The sequence below is a fragment of the Orcinus orca genome, chromosome 12, assembly GCF_937001465.1.
Source record: "Orcinus orca chromosome 12, mOrcOrc1.1, whole genome shotgun sequence".
In the NCBI taxonomy this organism is placed as follows: Eukaryota; Metazoa; Chordata; class Mammalia; order Artiodactyla; family Delphinidae; genus Orcinus; species Orcinus orca.
The window spans coordinates 17,630,607-17,651,176 of NC_064570.1; the positions used below are offsets into that span (position 1 = coordinate 17,630,607).

Consider the following 20,570-nt stretch of genomic DNA (forward strand, 5'->3'; position numbering starts at 1 on the left):
CCGTCAACAGAGGAATGAATAAAGATGTGGCACATATATACAGTGGAATATTAGCCATAAAAAGGAATGAAATAATGCCATTTGTAGCAACATGGATGGACCTAGAGATTATCATACTAAATGAAGTCAAACAGAGAAAGACAAATAGTATATGATATCACTCATATGTGGAATCTAATTAAAAAAAAAAGATACAAATGAACTTATTTACAAAACAGAAGCAGACTTACAGATATCAAAAACAAACTTAGAGTTACCAAAGGGGAAACGTGGGGGCAGGGATAAATCAGGAGCTTAAGATGAACATACACACACTACTATATATAAGATAAATAACTAACAAAGAGCTACTGTAGGGCTTCCCTGGTGGCGCAGTGGTTGAGAGTCCGCCTGCCGCTGCAGGGGACATGGGTTTGTGCCCCGGTCCAGGAAGATCCCACATGCCGTGGAGCAGCTGGGCCCGTGAGCCATGGCCACTGAGCCTGCGTGTCCGGAGCCTGTGCTCCGCAACGGGAGAGGCCACAACAGTGAGAGGCCCGCGTACAGCAAAACAAAAAAAGAAAAAACAACGAAGAGCTACTGTATAGCACAGGGAACCTCTACTCAATATTCTGTGATAACCTATATGAGAAGAAAATCTAAAAAAGAATGAATATATACATATATGTATAACTGAAACACTTTGCTGTACACCTGAAACTAACACAACATTGTAAATCAACTATAACCCAATAAAATTAAAGTTTTTAAAAAACTGTAAAATAAGAAATGTTTTAAAAATAATTTTTGTTGGGAGACAATGCTTATTAAAACAGTAGATCTATGTACATGATCAAGATATTAATAAATCGTTTCTCCTGAAAAATGCACAGTTCTAAGAAAATCAGACTTGTCTCGTGATAGTCACATTTCTGTTTTGTCTTACTTTTTATTTGATTGTTCGGTATTTGGGACTAAAATAGGACCTACCCCACTAACTAACTTGTTTACCAAAATGACTTTCAACTGTTTCCAAATCCCACCTCAAACACCAAATATGCCATTATGGATATTCAAAAACTGTGCTGGAGGCTAAGAAAGCAACTCAAATTAACTTCAAGAAGTGTTCCAAGAAAGAAAAGAATCACTTGATTAAATGCCTGCTTCCAATACTATTCTCCACTTTGTCTAAAAGAAGAAAAGCCCCGATCTTAAGAACTTATCTTAAACTAAAATCACAAGTTATGTATTTATTAGCAAAGACATTAATTCAGTAAAAACTCCTGAAAAGCAGAACCAAAGAAAACCACTATTTGCTTTGCAGTGTATGTACCACAGTAACAATCATACACAGTTAATGATGGCTACTCACTTCATCAGTGAATGCTCAAGATTAACAGGGGCTTTTGTCACCAAACTGGTGTGATTTAATTTATATATGACTTTCTTTCCAGTCTCCTTTTGCCAATCAGTATTTGTAATGCATGTGGAAAGAATGAAGGAATTCTCCTTATCTTAAATCAAACACGAAATATGGATTCATTCTACCGTAAGTCTATGAAATTTACACTTATTAGTATGTGATTAAATTTTAAAAATAAAGTAAAACTCTCTAGGACATATCCACTCCCTACCCCACAACTATGCCTCATTTTTCCCACCTATAAAACAAGGATAGCAAAAATAGCATCTTCCTCAGAGACCTGTGATGAGGATTGAATGAAATAATGTGATAAAGCACTCTTAGCAAATAATATAGACTGTTATCACTATTATTATCCTGCACAAGGGAGGTGGTTCGAGGAAGAAGAGAAGTCCTCCCCTGATGTGAAGAGGAAAATCAGACGTAGCCATAAATAATTCATATAAGGTTGAATCAAGTATCAGTCTAAATTTCACAGTGAATGAAATCAAAGCACAGTGAAAGGTGTTCAGACTACAGGGTGAGTTCCCTACTCTAGGAAGCTCTTGCTTTCTCAGTTTGCCTGCTTTCAAAAGAACACCATCCCTCTCCCCGTTGCCCTACAAATCACTCTTAATATAATTTAGCATGTGCATCCCCAAACAGCAATCTTGGGGATAACAAAGAAGATCATGCTTCCTATCAGGGAGCAGGACTAATATGCCTCAGCAGGTCAAGCATGTCACTGTCACAATGTTTTAATAAACCATCAGAAGATTCAATTCACCCCCATTTTCAAGGTAAGTATATCAATACAAGGAACCATATTAACAGAGATAAACATATGGCCCAAACTGCTGTGCCAAGAAGTGGCGGTGAAAACTCTGATTTAAAATGATACAGCAAGGTGCTTCCCTGGAGGCGCAGTGGTTAAGAGTCCGCCTGCCAATGCAGGGGGCACGGATTCGAGCCCTGGTCCGGGAAGATCCCACATGCCCCGGAGCAACTAAGCCCATGAGCCACAACTACTGAGCCTGCGCTCTAGAGCCTGAGAGCCACAGCAACTGAAGCCCACGCTCCTAGAGCCCACGCTCCGCAACAAGAAAAGCCAGCCACCGCAATGAGAAGCCCACGTACTGCAATGAAGACCCAGTGCAGCCAAAAATAAACATAGATGAAATAAATAAATTTATTTAAAAATAAATAAAGGACTTTCCTGGTGGCGCAGTGGTTGAGAGTCTGCCTGCCAATGCAGGGGACACGGGTTTGTGCCCCGGTCTGGGAAGATCCCACATGCCACGGAGTGGCTGGGCCCGTGAGCCATGGCCGCTGAGCCTGCGCGTCCGGAGCCTGTGCTCCGCAACGGGAGAGGCCACAACAGTGAGAAGCCCATGTACCGCAAAATAAAATAAAATAAAATAAAATAAAATGACACAACAATAAAACTCAAAGTTAATGTCACCAACCTAACTCCAACTCTCCACCACCTCTCCGTAATGAAGTAGGTCTCAAAAGAGTAAACTATTTTGCATACCCTCTGGCTCCACTCTAATCTATAATGGATGCAATATGCATATCCTGAATTTTTCTCCTACTGTGCAAACCAGAGATACAGGGGGTTCATGCAATCCCAGATAGCAACGAATCCCCTCTTTTCTTTAGATGCCTTATCAATGACAGGGACTAGAGCACTGAACTTGGATGCAATTAACAATTCACTGAATTATCGTTTTTTTCTTTCACATTTAGGTAGAGCTATTTTTCACCTTAACTGGATCCTGTAGTTAGCGAGTTCTAAGAATTGCTCAACGGTTTTTTATGTAAAATATTTTCCTCTTCATAAAGATTATCTACTGCTTTATTACTTTCTGGCCATGAAAATATTGCTGCTACTTAATGCAGTACTACTTTTGTCAATCAAGAGTTTCCCAAAGGAGCACCTCCTAATCCAGCAGTGTTCCATTCTGCATTGATATATGGTTACTTTAAAGTGCCTATATATTTATTGCGTGATTGATGGCCAGCTTGGGAAGCGTTGGGTGCATCTATTTCTACACACTGAGCTGAATTCAGCACCTGAGGTAGGTATTTCTTCCAGAAACATACCATTCTGTACCTATCTTTAATCCTTGCTTCAACGACCTTTTAAAAAAGTAATTCTTTTTGACCTGTCAACACATGTTTAAATGTAAATCAAGGATTTGTTATAACAATATTTCTTACAGAGTTTTCCAACTTCATATTTGTTACAATTGGGCTACTGTTTCTACGCAAAGCCAAACATTCAAATTAAAATGAACGCCACTTCAATTTCTTTTGTAAGGGTTTTCAGTTTAACATGGCATCTGGCAAGCAGTCCCCATCTGTATTGTCCACCAACAGGCCTTGGGTAGGGTGAGGGCAGGAAGGGAGCAGACTAGTTGATGAGGGAGTACAAGGGGGTGGGGGGAGTGGGAGAGTGGGAGGATGAAGGAAGAGAATATAATTCTAGAATCTGGGAGCAATTTCCCGAACTATACTTAGGGGGGAAAAAAAGCCCATTTTGGCTGTGAAAACAGTAAAATCAATAAAGATTCAAGTTAACCCCTCACCCCCCTCAGAGTCTCTGCCCTCTGGTTCAAAAACAAAATGTCTGCAAAACCAGAAAATTCAATCGTTACCCACAACTATGTGGCTGTTGTCTTTTGAGCAAGAAGGGTGCGGGGCTGGTCCCCACATCTCACTGCTGTCGCTGCCTCTCTTGCTTGTCTAGACAGAGACGGCAACTTCCAAAAAGCTATTGGCAGGAAGTCAACTGTAATAATATCATGACAACAACTGCCACAGTAGTTACCAAACTGAAGGTAAATGTCAAACATCGTTCCTGAAAGAAAAGCTATGTCATGTAAAAGAATGTCACAATAATCTGGGAGTAAGATCACAAAATTCCTCCTCTCACACTCAGGTGGCTTCAAAAGAGAACACTTAAGGATGGTTTCATGTTAGGAAATTTGTTCATGCAATACATCACAACATTGGGCCCAGGAAGAAAAAGACTTTCGATTATTTTTAAGTTGCTACAAAGGTATTTAATAGAATCAAATATCCATTCCCAATAAAAATGCCTACAAAATTAGGAAAACAAAGATGCTTTTCAACATCATGAAGAGTATCTTTTTTTCGGGGGGGGGGTTGTTTTTTTTTAACATCTTTATTGGAGTATAATTGCTTTACAATGGTGTGTTAGTTTCTGCTTTATAACAAAGTGAATCAGTTATACATATACATATGTTCCCATATCTCTTCCCTCTTGCGTCTCCCTCATGAAGAGTATCTTAAGCTGAGAGCCGATGGCAGAATAATAACAAAATACTTGTAGCATGTCCATTAAAATTTGGAATAAGACAAGAACATCTAATTATCACCATTATTTAACAATGCTACATAAATTCTAGCCAATGCAGTAGGACCAGAACACAGAAATAAAAGCTGTAATTCCTGTAAAGTAGGTGATAAAATTATCACCTGTGTATGATTACATATAACATTAGAACTCCATCTTTTTTTTTTTTTTTTTTTTTTGCGGTACGCGGGGCTCTCACTGTTGTGGCCTCTCCCGTTGTGGAGCACGGGCTCCGGACACGCAGGCTCAGCGGCCATGGCTCACGGGCCCAGCCGCTCCACGGCATGTGGGATCTTCCCGGGCCGGGGCACGAACCCGTGTCCCCTGCATCGGCAGGCGGACTCTCAACCACTGCGCCACCAGGGAAGCCCAGAACTCCATCTTATATCATGTCCCAAAATAAATTTCAGATGAATTAGAGTTAAATGTAAACCTAAAACCAAATAAATTAATTAGAGATGTAGGTAAATATTAACTGATCCTGGACTAAAGAAGGGATTTATTATAAGAATAAAAGTAATCACAAAAATAGATTGATTATACTTCTCCGTTAAAAAAAAAGGTTCAATACAATCCCTATCAAATTACCAATGGCATTTTTCACAGAACTAGAACAAAAAATTTTACAATTTGTATGGAAACACAAAAGACCCCGAATAGCCAAAGCAATCTTTTTTTTTTTTTTTTGATTGATTTGAGTCCTCTCCCTTTTTTTCTTGATGAGTCTGGCTAAAGGTTTATCAATTTTGTTTATCTTCTCAAAGAATGAGCTTTTAGTTTTATTGATCTTTGCTATTGTTTTCTTTGTTTCTATTTCATTTATTTCTGCTCTGATCTTTATTATTTCTTTCCTTTTACTAACTTTGGGTTTTGTTTGTTCTTCTTTCTCTAGTTGCTTTAGGTGTAAGTTTAGATTGTTTAAAGTTTTTAATTAAATTATTTGTTTATGGCTGCGTTGGGTCTTCATTACTGAGCACCGGCTTTCTCCAGTTGTGGCAAGTGGGGGCTACTCTTCGTCGCAGTGCGTGGGCTTCTCATCGTGGTGCCTTCTCTTGTTGCCCAGCACAGGCTCTAGGTGTGCGGGCTTCAGCAGTTGTGGCACGCAGGCTCAGTAGTTGTGGCTCGCAGGCTCTAGAGCACAAGCTCAGTAGTTGTGGTGCACGTGCTTAGTTGCTCCACGGCATGTGGGACCTTCTCGGACCAGGGATCGAACCTGTGTCCCCTGCATTGACAGGTGGATTCTTAACCACTGTGCCACCAGGGAAGTCCCCAAAGCAATCTTGAGAAAGAAAAACGGAGCTGGAGGAACCAGGCTCCCTGACTTCATACTATACTACAAAGGGGCAGTAATCAAGACAGTAATAGTACTGGCACAAAACCAGAAATATAGGTCAATGGTACAGGATAGAAAGCCCAGAGATACCACGCACCTGTGGTCACCTAAGCAATGACAAAGGAGGCAAAAATATACAAGGGAGAAAAGACAGTCTCTTCAATAAGTGGTGCTGGGAAAACTGGGCAGCTACATGTAAAAGAATGAAATTAGAGCACTCCCTAACACCAGACACAAAAATAAACTCAAAATGGATTAAAGACCTAAATGTTAAGGCCAGACACTATAAAACTCTTAGAGGAAAACATAGGCAGAACACTCTTTGACATTAATCACAGCAAGATCCTTTTTGACCTACCTCCTAGAGAAATGGAACTAAAAATAAAAATAAACAAATGGGACCTAATGAAACTTAAAAGCTTTTGCACAGCAAAGGAAACCATAAACAAAATGAAAAGACAACCATCAGAATGGGAGAAAATATCTGCAGACAAAGCAACTGACAAAGGATTAATCTCCAAAATATACAAACAGCTCATACAGTGCAATACATAAAAAACAAACAATGCAATCAAAAAATGGGCAGAAGACTTAGACATTTCTCCAAAGAAGACATACAGATGGCCAACAAACACATGAAAAGATGCTCGACATCACTAATTATTACAGAAATTCAAATCAAAACTACAGTGAGTCGTCACCTCATACCAGTCAGAATGGCCATCCTCAAAAAATCTACAAACAATAAATGCTGGAGAGCGTGTGGAGAAAAGGGAACCCTCTTGTACTGTGGGAGGAATGTAAATTGATACAGCCACTATGGAGAACAGAATGGAGGTTCCTTAAAAAACTAAAAATAGAACTACCATATGACCCAGCAATCCCACTACTGGGCATATACCCAGAGAAAACCATAATTCAGAAAGAGTCATGTACCACAATGTTCATTGCAGCACTATTTACAATAGCCAGGACATGGAAGCAACCTAAGTGTCCATCGACAGATGAATGCATAAAGATGTGGTACATATATACAGTGGAGTATTACTCAGCCATAAAAAGGAATGAAATTGGGTCATTTGTAGAGACGTGGGTGGACCTAGAGAGTGTCATACACAGTGAAGTAACTCAGAAGGAGAAAAGCAAATATCATATAATAAAGCATATATGTGGAATCTAGAAAAATGGTATAGATGATCTTATTTGCAAGCAGAAATAGAGACACAGACATAGAGAACAAATGTATGGATACCAAGGGGGAAAGGGATGCGGTGGGAGGAATTGGGAGACTAGGATAGACACATATACATTATTGGTACTATGTATAAAATAGAGAGCTGATGGGAACATGCTGTATAGCACAGGGAGCTCTACCTAATGCACTGTGGTAACCTAAATGTGAGCGAAGTCCAAAAGGGAGGGGATATCTGCATGTGTATGGCTGATTCATTTTGTTGTGCAGTGGAGGCTAACACAACAGTATAAAGCAACCATTCTCCAATTAAAAATTAATTTAAAAAAAGAGAAAGGAAAACCTAAAAGGCAAATGGTAAATTGAGTAAAATATTTTCAATTATTATAACAAACAAATTATGTACGTTATTGTTATTTAAACAGCTTTCTGAAATTATGGAAAGAACATTTAGCCTCAACAGAATCATAAGGACATGAACTAATAATTTAAGATAGGTCTTCATATTGAGAATAACTTTATAATCACAAGATTTTGTATTATACAACAAAGATTAGCCAGATGTTTTGAGGAATTACTGTCAGTTATTCTTTGAGGCACTTTTCATATACTGTCTCTCTGATTCAACACCCTTAAGAAGTAGGTAATATTACACCCATTTATAGATGAGACAACTGAGTTTTAGAAAGATTAAATAATTTGTCCAAGTAAATGGTAAAAAAGAATGTAACTTCAATTCTATCCAAGTCTGTACCCTCTATATTCCTCCAGTCCGGAAGAAACAACTAAAATTATTGATAAGGTGGAATACATAGGAGTTTTAAAATTTTGGACATCCAAAAATAAATCATTAAAATCTAAGGTAGGGGCTTCCCTGGTGGCGCAGTGGTTGAGAGTCCGCCTGCCGATGCAGGGGACACGGGTTCGTGCCCCGATCCGGGAGGATCCCGCATGCCGCGGAGCAGCTGGGCCCGTGAGCCATGGCCGCTGAGCCTGCGCGTCCGGAGCCTGTGCTCTGCAACGGGAGAGGCCACGACAGTGAGAGGCCCGCATACCAGAAAAAAAAAAAAAAAAAAAAAAAAAAAAATCTAAGGTAAACCACACTCTGAAAAATCTCTGCAACCTCTATGCAACAATGATTATTTTCCTTAATATATAAAGAGCTCTTGCCAAGCAACTGGAAGTGGTCTAAGACCAACAGAAAAAACAGGCAAGTACAGTGAATAAGCAATACATAATTATAAAAGCCACAAACATGAAATTATGTAAATCAATAATCTAAGAAATGTCATTCAAAGAATGATGAAATATTATTTCTCAAACATGACATTTTCAAATTATGAAGAAATGTAAATAATCAATAATAACATGGGTGAGGTTTCAACCCAATAAGAAAATGGTTAAATTAATTATGGTGCTAAACTAAGATGGAATATGTCTTAGCATTACAATCACTTTTCAAATGATATCTGCCAACATAGGACTAGCCTTATCCTTACTCTTATCCAATACCAGATTTATGCATGTGTACAAGACAGAAATTCTAATTCATAGGTGATTTTTAAAGAAATACACTGTAGTGTTAGAAACTGTAAAACAGACCATTTTAAATTTCTTCTCAGTCTGCTTCAGTGTTCTCCAAATTTTCTCAATTCAATCTATTTACTTTTCAATCAGAAATATTTTCAAAATTGTATTAGAAACAATGATTTATTCACTATCAGTAAGAGCCCTTCAAATTTGTGAAGTTCTTTTAGAATTTACAAAACAACCTCATAAATATTATCCCATTTAATTCACACTACAACCTTTTGAGATAAATACTGGCATTATTTTACAGAAGAAATAACGTTTCTTAAACTAAAAAGATCACATTTCCTCATGTCTTCCAAGGACGGGGCAGAGAGAAAGGGCAGGCAAAGAAGGGGCCCTTAAAACAAAATGAAATTTTAAATTATGAACAAGACCTATAGAAACTCTAAACAATGTCAGTGATAAAACACTTCTCCCTGAAAAAAACCTTTTGTTGGCCTAACTTCTAGCTGTCACAGTTACTGTCGAGTTTCAATGGCATTTACATTCGCTTCAAATTAGCATCTTCAAATTAGCGGGCCTCTCACTGTTGTGGCCTCTCCTGTTGCGGAGCACAGGCTCCGGATGCGCAGGCTCAGCGGCCATGGTTCACGAGACCAGCCGCTCCGCGACATGTGGGATCCTCCCGGACCGGGGCACGAACCCGTGTCCCCTCCATCGGCAGGCGGACTCTCAACCACTGCGCCACCCGGGAAGCCCAAATTAGCATCTTTTATTACCTGTCCTTTTATAGGCATTGTGTCCTACCTGGGAGTTAATTCACAGAACTCCTGGTTATATGGTTGGCACCAACACACGAACTTTGTTATAAGAGTCCTTTCTAAAATAAGTTTGTAGGACTTCCCTGGTGGTGCAGTGGTTAAGAATCCGCCTGCCAATGCAGGGGACACGGGTTCAATCCCTGGTCCAGGAAGATTCCACATGCCGTGGAGCAACTAAGCCTGTGCACCACAACTACTGAGCCTGTGCTCTAGAGCCCGCGAGCCATAACTACTGAGCCCGTGTGCCACAACTACTGAAGCCCGTGCGCCTAGAGCCCGTGCTCCGCAACAAGAGAAACCACCGCAAGGAGAAGGCGGTACACCACAACGAACAGTAGCCACCGCTCGCTGCAACTAAAGAAAGCCCGGGTGCAGCAACGAAGACCTAACACAGCCAAAAGTAAATTAATTAATTAAAAAAAAAAACTTAAAAATAAATAAATAAAATAAGTTTGTAAAAGTTGTCATGTCTCTCCCATGGTACTACATGAATAAGTTAAACTGTAGATTGAAAATAAACAATGATAGCATCGTGATTTGTAAAAACAAAACAGAAAAACGTGAAACTTGAGTTAGTTCAATTCCATTATTCTTATGACCACTTAGAGTTTTTATATGTGTTGAAAAGTCAAAACAGTGAAACAGAGTACAAACTGCAAAGTGCAATATGTTAGTTTGGTTAAGTGCAAATTCTATTTTATAGATGAAATGTTTTTATTAAATTTGAATTCTTTAAAACTGAAATATATTCCTTATTTTAACTGTTAACTGTTTAAAACTACAGAAGAAATCAAGAAAATAATTGCTGTGTTTTATTCCATGACTTTTACTTAAAATAGCTTTGTCAAATAGAGGTAGGGTGTTAAAAAAATATGGGTGTCAAATACAACAGGTACACTTCTAGTCTTATTATAAAATTATGGTATGCTCTAGGGAAAATATCTTAAAATTCAGATTTTGGTAAAGAATACATGCTGATTGTTTTCCTCATCTTTCGGACATGTTCCAAATGAAGTAGGTCTTATTTTGTTTGTATTTATAACTTTATGGAAACATAACAGTAAGGTTTTAAGAGCTCATCAGACCATTTATTTCAATTAGAAGCAGTAATGAAATCTCTTTAAACTATTAGATGTCACTTAGTCTCTATGTAAGACGGATTGTATGCTTAATGCCTTTTGGCATGATCCACAATTATTTGCCCTTAATACTTTTTATATTGACTGAAAACAAGGATTCCCTTCCTACTTCTCCCAGGCGTCCTCAAGTCCAAATCAGCGGTTGAACTGAAATAGCATTTTGCATAAAACTTAGAAAATAACTGTTAAAAACTTTTTAACTCAAGTGTTAGCAATAGTATAATAAGCCTTAGCTATAGCTAAGGACTCGATGCTGTTTCTAGCTCTACACAGACTATAACCTTGAAAAGTTATACCGATCATGGTCCTGGGTGTACTTTCCCTCACCATGGGCAATGTTCTTCCAAATACCTTAGGATATCCCTTGTTAATTTCAAGCACCAGCGTTGGTTGAGTCCGTGTCATCTGACTTACCTTACTTCAAGAAAATTCATTTCAGAACATATTTCTGGTGAACTGGAATCTAATTACTTACATAATCTGAAAAAATGTGCTTTTTTATCAAAATTTCTTTCTTATTTTTCATGGCATGCGTTAGACAACTACCTAAGAGCAGACAAGGTTCATGAGGCCCCACCCTTAGTACTGCTAACCCTGCCCTGAGCATCTTTTCCTCATTGAACAGTGAGGAAGGAAGAATGAGCACAACTGAGACCTCTTTAAGACTGGAGATGCCAGTGCAGAGAAAAGAGCTTTCTTTTTTTTAATGACCTTTTTAATTTTAATAAAAATATGAAAATAATAATACGTACCAAGAAGGAATAGCTGTATTTTTCTTCCCATCCACAGAGTGTGGATGGGAAGAGTGTGACCTTGGGCAAGTTGTATGACCTTGGGCAGGTTGCTTAACCTCTCTCTTTTTTTTACTCCTTTTTTATCTTCCTTTTTTTTTTTTTTTTTTGCGGTACACGGGCCTCTCACTGCTGTGGCCTCTCCTGTCGTGGAGCACAGGCTCCAGGCGCGCAGGCTCAGCGGCCATGGCTCACGGGCCCAGCCGCTCCGCGGCATGTGGGATCTTCCCGGACCGGGGCACGAGCCCATGTCCCCTGCATCGGCAGGCGGACTCTCAACCACTGTGCCACCAGGGAAGCCCTTAATCTTCCTTTTTTAAAAAATTTTCATTGCAGTATATTTGCTTTACAATGTTGTGTTAGTTTCTACTGTACAGCAAAGTGGGTCAGTTATACATACATACATATACATATACATATATATATATATATATATATCCCCTCTTTTTTGGATTTCCTTCCCATTTAGATCACCACAGAGCACTGAGTAGAGGTCCCTGTGCTATACAGTAGGTTCTCATTAGTTATCTATTTTATACACAGTATCAATAGTATATATGTCAATCTCTCACTACCAGGTGACAGTTTTGAACATTCCAACCGAATTTTGAAAATCTAATTTTTGAAGTTTTTACAAATAATTTTCATTATTGTATCCTCAGGCCTGCAGAAATGACTGCGTATCACTGGTACTAAAAATTTACTGCTGATTAATTACCAAATCCCCCTATTATCAGGAGTAAGACCTGGGCCAACAGGCTTTTCTGTACACAGCCAAGACATGACCACTATGATGGCGGCTGAAATGTCTAAGCAAGGACAGGTACGGGGTGGCAGGAGCCAGGCTACCCATCTGGCAAATGTTGTTTGCTCAATGCCTGCTAATATCCACAAACTTGGTTATAAGAGTCATTTTCTAAAATAAGTTTGTAGAAGTTGTCATGTCTCCCATGGTACTACATGAATCAGTCAAACAACAGATTGAAAATAAACAATGATGTTAGCACCATGAAGGCAGAGACATTCTTGGGAGAAGGAATATTTACTGTCATTTCAGCTTCTGCCAGGACCCAAGGCACAACTCCAAAGGACGTAAGCATGTTCTCTGCCAACCTCTCTTTCCTTTCTAAATATTCTTTCTATATCCTTCACCCTGGCCCCAAAAAACAGAAGCCCTCATGCCACCTGTCTCTCCAAACACCTCCATCCCAAGCCATCTCTCCCCAAAATCCATGAATAACCCTGTTACCATAAGAGTCTTATTACTTACGGTAATTAAATTCACACTGAGGCATGAATGAAGCTTAACACTCCTACAGCATTTTTAAAATAACATTATATTAACTCAGCTCTACTTGGTAGTGTGTGGCAAGGAGATATTTTTCAGTGAAGAAGTCTGTACACCTTCCCCGTCCACCATCTACCCTAGAGCCTGCCTTCCGCTTTTCCAAGTCTGTTAGAAAACAGGATACTTTTACAGTCCCATACAACCCACATCTACCACAACCCCCGTGCACAAGCACTGCCAAACTTACAGGACGCAATACAACATCACACGTAGCTTGTAACCTGCAGCGCAAACATAGGAATGGTGAGAGTACTTTCTATTCACGTAGAGCTATATATATCCTACAAGCATTATTGTATAACGTTTACATTTAGGCATAGCTATAAACACCAGATGCATAATACCTAGTATTTGTATATTAACGCAATACGCTCCGTAAACCTCTAATCTCTCCATCTCCCCCCTCACTGGTATCATGTGAGCAGACAGAGAAATGAGGGCTCTTCAACGCCATCCCCACAAAGTTCCCAGTCTCCTCATCCACCCTTCCTCTCCGCCCCTCTGTCATGGAGAAGGCATCCCCCCACACACTGGAAGTGTGTTCCCCTTTTTTTTCCAGTGCTTTGGACACAATTCCCTCCCACCTCCTTGATCTCGTGGGTGGTCTCCCTTCTCCCACATCTTCACCTGCTCCCTCTCTCTGGCTCCCTCCCACCAACACTTAGACATGCTGTAGCTTCTCTCATACTTAAAAAAAAATACAAATTCACAAAACTCTTCCCTTGACTCAAATTCTCCCTTCTTCCTCCAGCTATAGCTTTAGTCTATTTTCTCAGTCTGACTTCATTAAAAAGTTGCCTATAGTACATCCAGACAATGGACTATTACTCAGCGCTAAAAACAAATGAGCTATCAAGCCATGAAAAGACACAAAGGAATCATAAATGCCTATCACCAAGTGAAAGAAACCAATCTGAAAAAGTTATATACTATGTAGCCTTTCCAAATATGTGACGTTCTAGAAAAGGCAATACTGTGGAGAGAGCAAAAAATCATTGCTTGCCAGGAGTTGGGGGAAAAGAAGAATGAATGGGCAGAGCACAGAGGATTTTTAGGGCAATGAATATACTCTGCACGATACCATAATGATGGCTACATGTCATTCATTATACATTTGTTCAAAGTCAAGAATGCACACCACCAAGAGTGACCGCCTAATGTAAGCTATGAACTTTAGGTGATTATAATGTATCAAGGTAGGTTCATCAATTGTAACAAATGTCCCACTTCTGGTGGCAGCGAGGAACACTATGCATATGTGGGACAGGGGTATATAGGAACTCTCTGGACCATCCTCTCAATTTTTCTGAGAACCTAAAACTGCTCTTTAAAAAAAATTAAGTCTTAAAAACAAAAGTTGTCTATGCTCCCTGTTTCCACGTCCTCTCATTGGTCCATCACTTGAACCTGCTATTTCAGAGGTTCCCACTGGCATGGCTGCTACTTCCCATGGCATGGACACATTTAGTTCTCGTCCTGCTTGACCGGTCTCTGACCTCCTGACCAGTCCCTCCTCCTTGAAGCGTCACTGCTTCCACTGACTCACCCTTTCTGCCTCCCTCGAAGGTTCTTTGTCCTCTGCCCATCTCCCAAATCCTGGTGTTCCCCAAGGTTCTGTCCTGGTCCCTTCTCCCTTCTCCCTCTACAGATCACTCGTATTTGTGGCTTCAATGTGCAGACTACTCCCAAATCTGTATCTTTTGTCCCAGCATCTCTCCTCTGCTCCACAACTGTATTTCCAACTGCCAACTAGACAAATATGTTCCAATATGCCTCCGGCATCAGTATATTTAAACCTGAAGGCAACATCTCTGTTTCCAAACTTGCTCTTCTCCTGGGCCTCTTGCTCAGGAAAGGGCATTGCAATCCTAAATCAGAAATCTACACGTCATCCCAACCTCTCTCCCCTCATGCCTGTCGTCCAAACAATCATTCAGTCCTGGCAATTCTACCCCTCAGTTACCTCCATGGCGCCTCCCAGCCTGTCGCCACGCAGTCCAGGCTGCCGGCAAATCTCTCCTGACACTGCAACCTCGTCCTAATCATTTCCTCTATCTCTGGTCAGGATCCATCAATAGCTCCCCTCTCGAGATACACTCCAGCACCTACATATTACTCCAAGGCCATCCAGGACCAGCCCCTGCCTGTCTCGCCATCTCTTGCCACTTCTTCCAAGCATTCCGTGCTCAGCCAGACTGAATTCCTTTAAATTCCCGGTGCCCTGCTGCACTTCTTCCCTTTCTGGTCCTTTGCACACACTGTTCTCTATACCTAGAACACTTGTTCCCTTAAGACCCTCCTCTCCTTCAGGCTAAACCCTCCATCCTTCAGTTCTCAGACCAAAGGCCAGTTCTAGAAAGTCTGCCATGATCCCCCTCCCCACAAACTAGGTTGGAAGCAATCACTATACTTCATCATTGTTGTTCATCCCATTTTATGTCTTCCCCGCTAGATCCCAAGTTCCTTGAAGGCAGGACTTCTGCATCCTGCCAATCACAGTAACCTGGAGCCTGGCAGAGCCTCAGCATAGAGAAGCTTGATAAAGTATCGAGAACATGTACACAAAGCTTTTCCTAATCCTTACTTTGTGAAAACATATCCCCACTTCATTAAGGTAGAAATCACAGCAGTTGGAGAAGCTAAGGACAGAGCAGAAGAGGGATTCATCCGATGTTTTTAGATTTCAAGCAGCGCTCTTTCCAAGCTCCTGGTTTTCCAAAGCTGGATTGCCTTGGTACAGAGAGAAACTTACTTTTCTTACATTTTAACTCACCTAAAAGAGGAAAGTGGCAACTGTTGATAAGACAATGAACACAGCACTGCAGCACAGTTCCCGGTAACATTAACTGTTATTGGGGCAAATACCACAATCCTGCAGTCCTTTCAAGTAATTCCTGGGAAAATTCCTCAACTTACTTTCCTCTGTAAAGATTCACTATTCCTGCCTTGATCACCCTACATAAAATCCACTTTCAAACCATCTAATATTCTCACCAAAGTACAAAAAAATTACAAGGATCAGCCATGCAAAGACTATAAAGGAGACGTGAGGCCTCTCTAACAAGCAGAATTCCAAATGCACAGAATGAACACTGTGTTCTGATCCTGACACAGCCAAGGAATCTGGAGAAATTAAAAAGTGGATCACACTTTAAAGAAGAGTCCTGGGCTTCCCTGGTGGCGCAGTAGTTAAGAATCCGCCTGCCAATGCAGGGGACACGGGTTCAAGCCGTGGTCCGGGAAGATCCCACATGCCGCAGAGCAACTAAGCCCACAACTACTTGTGCACCACAACTACTGAGCCTGTGCTCTAGAGCCCGTGAGGCACAACTACTGAAGCCCGCGTGCCTAGAGCCCGGGCTCCGCAACAAGAGAAGCCACTGCAATAAGAAGCCCGCGCACCACAACGAAGAGTAGCCCCTGCTCACTGCAGCTAGAGAAAGCCCGTGTGCAGCAACAAAGACCCAATGCAGCCAAAAATTAATTAATTAATTAATTAATTTTAAAAAAAGAGTCCTAACACTGTTGCAGAAAACAACTTCTTAGATCATTTAAAATCCAAAATTTAAGAAGCAATGCATACGTAGGCAACAAATTCAGAAAAAGCAACATGATCTGGCACTATACATGTGCATGCTCAGTTTGGGGTACATTAATTGTATTTTAGTTTCTGTTTCAGTGTGTGTTTTTCTTGTAACAAATACATGAAGTGACAGAATTTTTTTTACACTTAAATTCGTCAGCTCCATTTTTTTGGTCCCCACTTGGAGCATCGATGAAGGAGGTACACAAACACTTCTGGCCCCATTTCATTCTTCATCACTTTGAGAAATTACCTATGTGTAGAAAGTGAATGAGGGTATATTTTTACTATCAAACATTATTGTTATGGGATTTATATAGAAGTTGACAGAAAGTATTATTTACAAAAGTAAATAGTACTACAATGTAAGTCGAAATTTTCTTCGATAAATTGCACTGACTCAAATGCACTACCATCTCACACACTGATCTCGGCAGGAATGCACAGTCCAAAGCCAATGCCCAGACATTCATGTCCTTAGAACCCTCTTCCACTTATCCTTTTCAGCTTCTGACTTTGATATCGAGGTCTTTTTAAGCATCAGAATCAAAATGTGTTACATCATCCCCACCTGCAGCCCACACTCTCCTCTACCCACCCAGCCCCGTACCCAGCTCTTCTGAAGAAGCAGCAAGCCCTAGTGATATGAACTTGTACCCGGCATCCCTTTCTGGCCAGGACTTGACCTCTGCCCTCACCAGGTGCCCAGGAGCTCACACTCTCTCAGCCTAAGCCCACCTCACTTCCCAGGATGTAATCACAAAAGTCTGACTGGCCTTGAACTCCTTTGACCTGCCGTCTCCAGGAACGAGCCTTTATTTTACACTGATGTCAGAGTCACTGTATACACACTACACGTATCTCCACCTCTACCTGCCTGGGAAAACTGTGTTCTCCCCTTCATCGCCCTGTTTGGGGCACATAGCAGAAACACATTCAGAGTGGGTAACTGGAACATGTGTTTAACTTAAGGCAAACTGTCCTCCGGACTTGCCCTCTTTATATAGCTCATACAAAACAAATTTATACTCTTAAGCAGGTTATCTCAGTTGCCTGTCTTACAAGATAACCTATGGATAATATTAAACCTTCTATTCTCATCTACCCTAGATATATTTATCTACTTTTTACAAAGTATTCTCTTGAACTTCCTTAAATCCAGACGTTATGACCGTAACTTAGGACTATAAAGCAACGCAAGTGCCCTAGACAAGCACACAACATTTGGATTATCCGCACACAACATTTGGATTACCCGCATGTCTCTGCTGTGGTGCTGTGTCTACTCCCCTCCAGCTACAGCATCCTTGCCACCATTCTCCGCTGGGCTTCTCTCTATGTCTTGACTTTCCCGCTGAGGTGCTCCTTTTCCTGGGCAACTCCAGGCAAGCTTGAGGATTCCATATACTGTTTACTTCTCCCTTTCAAGTCAGGACCCTCTACCTGGATGGCTGCAGAAGCCTGAACTGAACAGACTCAGCTGGTGGCCGAGCTCTTGTAAGAAATTAAGACTTTCCGTAGTTAATTATTAAAGGCCCAAATCCACAGTTCAGCCTTCCTCACAGATCAGCTGCCATACTTTCCCAGCTTCTCCCCAGGGAAGTCCTCACTGGTGACGGAAAATCTCACTTCCTTGTGCTGTGCTCTCCTTTCCTACATGAGAATCCACTCAGGCTTTCTAGAAGTCACAGCTGTACCTGCTTCATCTCATCTGGATTAATAATCAACCAAACCGGTGACCCAGCACAGAACTCAGCAGCTCGCCCTCAGTGACCCCATTACCACCAATGTCCTTAGCACCCATTACCTCCCTATACTTAAGCTGAAGGAACTTATCCCAAGCGGACTGACTTGTGTTTTGTTAACTTTTCCCCTAGACTGTTCATGTCAATCGTTCACTTTTCAAATTTGCAGCTGGGATTCGACTTTATGGAATTGACAGCAACAGGGCATCATTTCTCACTCTTTGAAGGAAAGGGTCGGCCAATTTCCCTTGGGAGCTTCTCAAAAAGGTGAGAAAAAGAAAGGTCGAGAACAATGTGGGTTTTAACCAGTCTTCTGGTACCTTCAGACCCAAACACTCCCACGGAGGGTATCATGACTGTCCTGTGCTCCTGGAGAAGCACCGCGCACCCAGTTCCTGACCGAGCCTACGCGGACACTTGGTCCTAGTTTAGAAGTAACACCTGGGTGAGGGAGCCTGTCGTATCAACCGTTGGTGGCACCGGGAAGCGAACACAGAAAGAACCCAGAAGAGAATCCCAAACACCCAGAGCCTCCTCGTCTCCCGTCGTTTCCTGGGCAAAGCGGGCTGCCAAGCCTGGGCAGGAGCGGCCGGGCCGCGTCCCTCCCGCCGCGCGCCCACGCCGCCTCCTTACCTTGCGGGAGTACGGGGGCTTGCTCAGGTGGATGCCGTCGCGGACGAGCTTATCCCTGATCATGATCTTCAGCTTCAGCTTCGGGTAGCTCACCAGCTCCCTGCCGCGAGGGGCGGTCGTCAGGCTGCGGGGGTCCCCGCGGGGGCCCTGGGCCTGGCCGCCGCAAGGCTCCCCCCGGCGGCGAGTGGGGACGGCGACCGAAGGCGGCCCGGGTGGCGCGGGCGGCGGCTGCGGCTCCAGCGTGAAGTAGAGGCCGGCGGCGGCGGCGTCCTGCTCCCGCAGCCGGCGCACGGCCTCCAGGATGCGACGCCGGTGCGCGGGCGCCAGCACCCCGATGGCGTCCAGGTCCGGGTCCCCGATCTGCTTGCACACCTCCAGGTCATCGTAGCCGTTATCCACGAAGGACTCCGCGTACTGCGGGAGCTGCAGCGCTTTCAGCCACTCGTAAACTATGTTGGTGCACATGGTGGGACTGGAACCCCCGCCGGCAAACGGCGTCCCAGCGCCCGAGCGGCACGGGCGGCACCAGTTCTGAGAACTTTTAATCCTCTCCTCCAAAGGGAAAGAAAAAAATCTCAGTGAAGTTTTCCTTTTAAAGAAAAGGATAGGGCCGGAGATAGAAAGCCATCAGAAGCCTGAAGAGGGAGAAGCGGAAAAGCGGCAAACTGAATTCCCCAAGCAGCCTGGAGCTCGCAGGCACTGGCGGCTGGGGGAGCCGCTCCGCGCCGCCCCTAGATTCTCCGCCGCCGCCGCCGGCGCCTAGGGGAGGGGCGCGCGGCGGGCGCGCGAGGGGGCGGAGGCGGGCGGGGCCCGGGCACACCCCTCGGACCCGCGCGGGGTCAGCGGCGCGTCGCGCCGCCCAGGACTTTCCGCAGCCCGGACCGTCCTAGGGCTGCGCGCCGCATCTCAGTTTCTGGCCGCCGCCGTTGGCGTCTGAACGCGCGCCCCACGCTGCGGAGGCAGCTCCTCGGCGCAGATCCGCGGCAGCCCAGGAGCGCCTCGTCTTCGCTAGTGCGAGTCACTGTCGTCCTCCTAGCGGAGAGGGGGTGTCTCCTAAACTGCCGGGCTCCCGCGGATGCCTTGGATTGCTTTTCACATTTGTTTTTAATCCGCTTTCTCTAGCTCGTGGAAATCTCTGCGCTCACTTCTTCCCGAACCTCTCTGGCTGCAGCCTGCGCGCTCGCCGGTCGCCCACGGGCACTTCCCCAGGCTGGGAGAGGCTGGAAGGTCAAGTTTCCCTTCTCCTTTCCCGATCCGCGTTGGATCCCCCTTGCTCGGAGCCCGCGCGCAAGGCCGGAGCCCGGCGTTCTGGCTTCTCCCAGGAACGGCCGCTCGGCGCCCGGCCGCGGCGCTTTGGCTCGGCGGGTGGGCGCGACGCGGGGACCGCCCGTTTCAGCCGGCGCTGCGTGCGGCCCCTCCTCGCTGCAGCTGGGCACTCTGGGTGGCGGGAGAGGCTGGTACTTCTGCCTGGCTCTCCCTTCCTAGGCCCCCGGGTCTGCGAAAGTTTGGGACGGGTTGTACGAAATTTCCCCTCGGCTGGCGCATTCCCTGCCGCCCCGCCCCCACCCCACCCCGGCGACTTTCTGCCGGGTTCTCTCACCCTCGTCTCCACTGTGCTTTCTTTCCGGTCCCCCCCCCACACACACCAGCACAATGCCCTGCCTCTTCGGGTGCTCTACCCCCCAGGGA

At 43.4% G+C, this 20,570-nt stretch overlaps 1 protein-coding gene across 1 annotated transcript in view; it reads right to left on the reverse strand.

Annotated features, from left to right (window-relative positions):
• The window catches only part of SAMD5 (sterile alpha motif domain containing 5), a 58,030-nt gene extending 38,412 nt beyond the window's left edge, over window positions 1-19,618 (reverse strand). Inside the window, exon 1 of the mRNA XM_004263734.3 lies at window positions 18,882-19,618. Within this exon, the coding sequence (XP_004263782.1) occupies window positions 18,882-19,346 (465 nt within the window). The 5' untranslated portion in view covers window positions 19,347-19,618. The remainder of the gene's footprint in view (window positions 1-18,881) is intronic.
• Window positions 19,619-20,570: the final 952 nt, after the last annotated feature.